This window comes from Rhinolophus hipposideros (assembly GCF_964194185.1).
Source record: "Rhinolophus hipposideros genome assembly, chromosome: 8".
In the NCBI taxonomy this organism is placed as follows: domain Eukaryota; kingdom Metazoa; phylum Chordata; class Mammalia; order Chiroptera; family Rhinolophidae; genus Rhinolophus; species Rhinolophus hipposideros.
In genome coordinates this window covers 64,796,936-64,802,380 of record NC_138054.1, presented here as the reverse complement: position 1 = coordinate 64,802,380, position 5,445 = coordinate 64,796,936, and the positions used below count along the sequence as shown (strand labels likewise).

General features: G+C 54.0%; 1 protein-coding gene across 1 annotated transcript; it reads left to right on the top strand.

The window, feature by feature from the left end:
- The first annotated feature begins 284 nt into the window (after positions 1–284).
- ARTN (artemin) lies at positions 285–3,784 on the top strand. The gene is made up of 3 exons (XM_081055593.1): positions 285–379; positions 732–870; positions 946–3,784. Exons 1-3 carry the CDS (start codon positions 320–322, stop codon positions 1,407–1,409), a joined length of 663 nt encoding a protein of 220 aa, XP_080911719.1. The 5' UTR covers positions 285–319; the 3' UTR covers positions 1,410–3,784.
- The last annotated feature ends 1,661 nt before the right edge of the window (positions 3,785–5,445 follow it).

Sequence of the window (5,445 nt, the reverse complement as noted above, 5' to 3'; positions counted from 1 at the left end):
CCCCACCGCTGTGTGGGTCTAGCCTTGTGACCTTAGACAATGGCTGAGATTCTCTGAGCCTTGTTTGCTCATTTGGAAAATTTACCATTTACTTCGTGGAGTTGTAAGAACTGAGAGAGGTAACAGTTCCTGATGCAGCTGTTTCTCCTGGGTTGAGTCCAGCTACCTAAGCCCCTCCTTGTTCCTCACCTGGAGAGACACTGAAGTGGAGGGATGACCTAATCAAAGGATAACTCATTTCTCAATGTTCCAAGCTGCCTCAAGAGGAGGGTGGGGGACAGGTCAACTAGGCTGATGGGAGCTCCTGGTATTGACAGAGATGGAGCCTGGACATAGAGGCCCTTCTGTGCTGCCCTGCTGGCCCCCGCCTAGGCGGCAGGTGAGTGGCTCTCCCAATGACTCCCACCTGGTATTGAGGAAAGGTGGTTTGATTGGGGAGGGAGAGCAGTGAAAGGGAACCGGTCAGGGAGGGACCAGGAGTATGGAGGAAGGTGACTGCCCACTGCCCTGAGCTGATTTCTCCCCTGGGCTCCCTTAGGCAGCAGACCCGTCATCCTCCAACCTAAGCCCTTCCTAAGCTCCCCACACCCAACTAGGAGCCCATCACCCTCTCTGATCTCCACTGCCCCAGCCCCTCCCTGGGCCCCCTCCGCCTTGCGCCCACCGGGGTGCCTTGCGCCCACCGGGGTGCCGTCTTCCTCCCTGAGGCTCCACTTCGTCTCTGTGTGCAGCCTGCCTTGTGGCCAACCCTAGCCGCTCTGGCGTTGCTGAGCAGCGTCTCCGAAGCCTCCCTGGGCCCTTTGCCCCGCCTCCCCGCCACCCGCGAAGGCCCCGCGCCTGCCCCGGCGTCCCCCGCCGGCCACTTGCCGGGTAGGTGAGAGGGTGAGGGGTTTGGGTGGGGGCGGGGCTGTCCCGGGACCCGCCCTTGACTCGGTCTCATTCCAGGGAGCCGCGCGGCCCGTGGGTGCGGCGGAAGAGCCCGGCGGCCGCCGCCCCAGCCGCCCCGGCCCGCGCCCCCACCGCCGTCGCCCTGGCCCTCGCCCTCCCGCGGGGGCCGCGCGGCGCGTGCCGGGGGCCGGGGCGGACGCGCGCGGGTCCCGAGGACGCGGGACTGCCGCCTGAGCTCGCAGATGGTGCCGGTGCGCTTGCTTGGCCTGGGCCACAGCTCGGAAGAACTGGTGTCTTTCGGCTTCTGCAGCGGCTCCTGCCGCCGGGCTCGCTCCCCACACGACCTCAGCCTGGCCAGCCTGCTGGGCGCTAGGGCCCTGCGGCAGCCTCCGGGCTCCCGGCTGGTCAGCCAGCCCTGCTGCCGACCCACGCACTATGAGCCCGTCACCTTCATGGACGTCAACAGCACCTGGAGGACCGTGGACAGGCTCTCAGCTACTGCCTGCGGCTGCCTGGGCTGACGGCTCTCTCCAAGAATTTGCAGATGGTACCCTTACCTGGGCATTTACCACCTGGAAGGGGCCAGGGGCCTCAGCCAGAAATGGGGGCAAGTGATGGGCATCAGCCCTGGACAGACAGAGGGACGACTGCCAGGCAAGCAGCCCACGGTCCTCACCCTGCAAGTCCCAGCCCTACAGACACCAGAGACCTCAACTATGGAGACCTTAGGACCCACTTCTCACAGACTCTGGCACTGACCAGACCACAGACCCAGGACGCCTCCTCTGAAGAGCCCAGCAGTGTCTGAGGTGGCAGCCTCAGCCCAGGTCCCAGGGAGACAGAATTGGAGGAGATACATTGCAGTCGCATTGCTGAAGTGCCTGTGCTGGAGGGGGCCTGGTACTCACTCCTGGGAGCTGGACCCCTATTTATTATTTCTAAGTTATTTATTTACTTCTGTGGTTTGTCGGATCCTTTCCTGGGCAGTGGGGGCTGTATGTGTAGAAGCAGGTGTCGAGATCACTCCCTGACCATCCCAACTGCAGGCTGACTCAGCAATCACAGCAGACCTGACCCAGATCTCCAACTACTTGTTCCAGCCAGCAGCTCCGGGACACGAGGGGGCATGGACCACAGAGTGGGTGGCAAAGGTGCGTGCACCAGGCCTGGCAGGCCAGCTCACAGCCCCTTGCACCTTCCCCAGCACTTGGGACTTGGGTTACCGGTAAGGAAAGCCCTACCCTTGTAACCTCAGGCATCCTGGGGACCTTGCTTAATGGGTAAAGGCACAGAGAATCACACATTGCTCCACTCCCCTCTCAGATCGGTGTCCTTACCCTCCAGGTCACCCTAACAGGTGCATTCACTGCCTCCACTTGCAGATGGTCCAGCATGGGGAGCTCACTACCCACGTTGCATGAAGCAGCCCAGGGCAAGAGAGCGTCTGGAGAGGCCATTGGGAGGCTGGCTTAGGGGGATGAAGGACAGAGCATCAAAGGGTTAAGAATGCAAGAAAGGACGGAGGGCCCCAAGAGGGCCCTACATCTTGCGTGATGAACAAGGATATTCATTTATTCATTCAAGAAGTATTTATTAAGTACATTTTATATGTCAAATGCTTCCTAGACACGAGGGATACAGGAGTGAAAGGGACATGATCTCTGCCCTTAAGCTTAACCTAGAGACAGACAATAAATAATTACATGAATAATTATTTAAATTCAATTTGGCAAGTAGTATGAAAAAGGACAGGGAGCTAAGAGGTACACACCTTCATCTGGAAGGAGGAAGAGGCTAGTGTTGACCCTGGCCTTCCACACTGTCCCGGAGTCATCTCCGAGAAGTCAATGCCATCGTTCCGAGCTCTTCTGCATGTCCTGTGAAACCTTGTTTCCTGGGTCCTATGACTCTGTCCCCTATGATTTTCTTCTTTGGAAATAAGATGGGGACTTGTGTTTGGAAAGCATGCAGAGTCTGAGGAATGGGGGCACATCCGGAGGGGCCGTCGGGAGGCCTTGAGATAAGCTAGTCTGGAGTGGAGGAGGGAGGTCTAGGCTAGCGGTCCGTTTGGCAGCTATGAGCAGAGGCAGTGGCCGCAGCCAGGATGCATGAGTGAGGCAGGGTAAGGGTGGGGTACCTCAGGCATTTGACGCTGCTGACCAAAAGTTCTTCCAAATGGCAGAAGTGCCTACCTGCTTTGGCACATGTGCCCCTTTCACCCAGGCTAGAGTGAGGAGCTGGCAAGAGTTCTCAGGGCTGTGCGCATTCGGGGTCAAAAGGAGAAACAAACCTCTGCTTCCACTCTTCTGTGTTCAGAAGAGTCCTAAGTGCTCCCAAAACTTTGGCGCTCTCTTGCCGCCCTCAAACACACCCTTGCCCACTCTCTCTGCCTCCAAAGTGATTCAAGATCCTCAGTCTCCGCACACCCTCCCCCCAAAGAAAATGGTACCACTGCCATACCATTTGCACACACCTCAGAAAGGCCTGGCCCTGGCCTTGATTGAGAGTGAAGAGGGACCTCCTGTCAGTTCCCGGGTGATTGGGGCTAGGGAGCTCCTGCTGGAAAGACTTGGAAGCCTGGCGGAGTCCCCAAACTCTCCAGCCCCTCCCTCTCAGTGGACATCTTCACTCTCAGCCATTTAAAGGAGATGAATAGAAGCCATTTCTGACAATGCTCACAGCAAGGGAGGCAGGTCAGAACCCAAGCCAAGGAGGCTGGCTCTCCCCAAAACTGCTAGTCCTCAAGGGAGTAGGATCCCCCCAATTCAAGGCTGTATTCTGGACCCTGGAAAGATTGTGCCCAACATCTCACAAAGCCCCAGATGAAACAGCAACTTCAGGAGGAACATTCCCACAAGAACTCGTATCAGTTTGCAGCTCACAACAGCCCAAATCCCTCTTAAAAAAAAAAAAAAAGTAATAATAAAGCTATTTTTCCCAAAGGAAAAGAGCTGCAGAGCTGCACATCTCTGCCTACAACTTAGCTGAGGTCACCCGGCACATGACCTCACCAGGCAGAGCACCTTCACACCTAGGGGCCACAGGTGGCTCTCGTATCTCCATTTTTTTTACTGTAGTCTTTGTTTCACATTTGCAAAATTACATGGCCCATTTGAGTGGTCTTCCCAGAATAATAGCATGGTCTCCAAGGGGCATCAAGTCACCACCTCCTGTAAGATGGAAAACTTAGGTGTCTTTGAAATGATGGTTTTTCCAGCTTCAAGGAGCACCCAAAACTTCCCTCTAGATTTCTTTCATCCAGGAATCAAGGTTGGGAGTTCCATATGCTCCCCCTGCCCCTGCCAATGGCTTGCCTCCTCTCTTGTCCAGGGATTGCCATATTTCCCCTGGCTAGAGATCCCTATGACAGAGTACATGTGGACTGGCTGATTAGATGATGTCTCATCTTGAAAAGGAGAGGATGGGTAGAAAACTGCGAAATCAAAGATCTGGAATGTGCGCCATGTGAGATTACCTTTCTTCTTCACAGGAGTGCATCTTAACCTGTTTTGGAGTTGTGGAGTCCTTAGAGAATCATAAAAGCCAATGATTCTCCCCTGCCCCCACCCCAAAAAAATGCTGGGGGGAAAAACACTGATGTGTAAACCCGGCAAACAATTTTAGGGAGTTCACAGACGATGAAGCTCATTCAGAGATTCCTTAGAAGTCCATGGCCCTCGAGGTATCATGCTCTGTTCTAGATACTATTATTAATGTCCTCCTGTAGCTAGATTTATTCCTCCATCTGCACTCAGGATTCCATATCAGGGCTCTTGGTCTCAGTTATTTACAAGACTCCCCATTCTTCAACCTTTTTCTATTGAATCTCTCCTTTCCTTCTGCACTTAAACTTGCTCGACTATATCACAGAGTTAAAAAAAACTGACACTGTGATACACTGTGATATATATATATAATCTGAGCTCTTGCTAAGGTCACCAGTGGCCTCATGATTACTAAACCCAAAGGCCATTTCTTAGCCTTTAGTCCTTTGAACTCTCAGAAGCATTCAACTTTATCAACCCTCCTTGAAACCCTATTTTCCCGCCACTCTCTTGATCCCATACTCTCCTGCTTTTTCTTCCACCCGTCCAGCTGCTCATTCTCAGACTCTTTGGGGGCTCCTTTATCTCTCACTGCCTCTTAAGTGTTCCTCAGGGCTCCGATATAGGCCTTCATCTCTTGCCACTCTTCTTGAGCAGCATTATCTACTCCCGTGGTTTCAGTTGTCACTTCCATGCTGATGGTACACACATTGTGCCTCCAGCCTGGCCCTTCCTTCTGAGCTCCAAGTCCGTATTTCCCATACCTCTATCTGCACATCCTCTGAAACTTCAAACTTAACATATTTGTCCTGTAAATGTACTGTTCGCTCCTTCAGATGCATTCTCCATGCTTCTCTACCCTGCTCTAAGCTACACATCAACGAGCTTGCCTGCTCTCCAGCACCAACCTCCATCCAGTGACACAAGCCAGACACGTGAGCAACATTCTAGTCTCCATAAGCTCAGTCACTTCCCTTACCCGTTGGTCCTCAAATCTTTAAATCTTCCAAGT

Bases quoted from the DNA above. Each gene is read 5' to 3' on its own strand.
- ARTN (XM_081055593.1), top strand. From the start codon at position 320: ATGGAGCCTGGACATAGAGGCCCTTCTGTGCTGCCCTGCTGGCCCCCG. The intron at 380-731 runs GTGAGTGGCTCT...CTCTGTGTGCAG, and splicing joins GGCCCCCGCCTAGGCGGCAG to CCTGCCTTGTGGCCAACCCT. The intron at 871-945 runs GTAGGTGAGAGG...GTCTCATTCCAG, and splicing joins CCCCGCCGGCCACTTGCCGG to GGAGCCGCGCGGCCCGTGGG.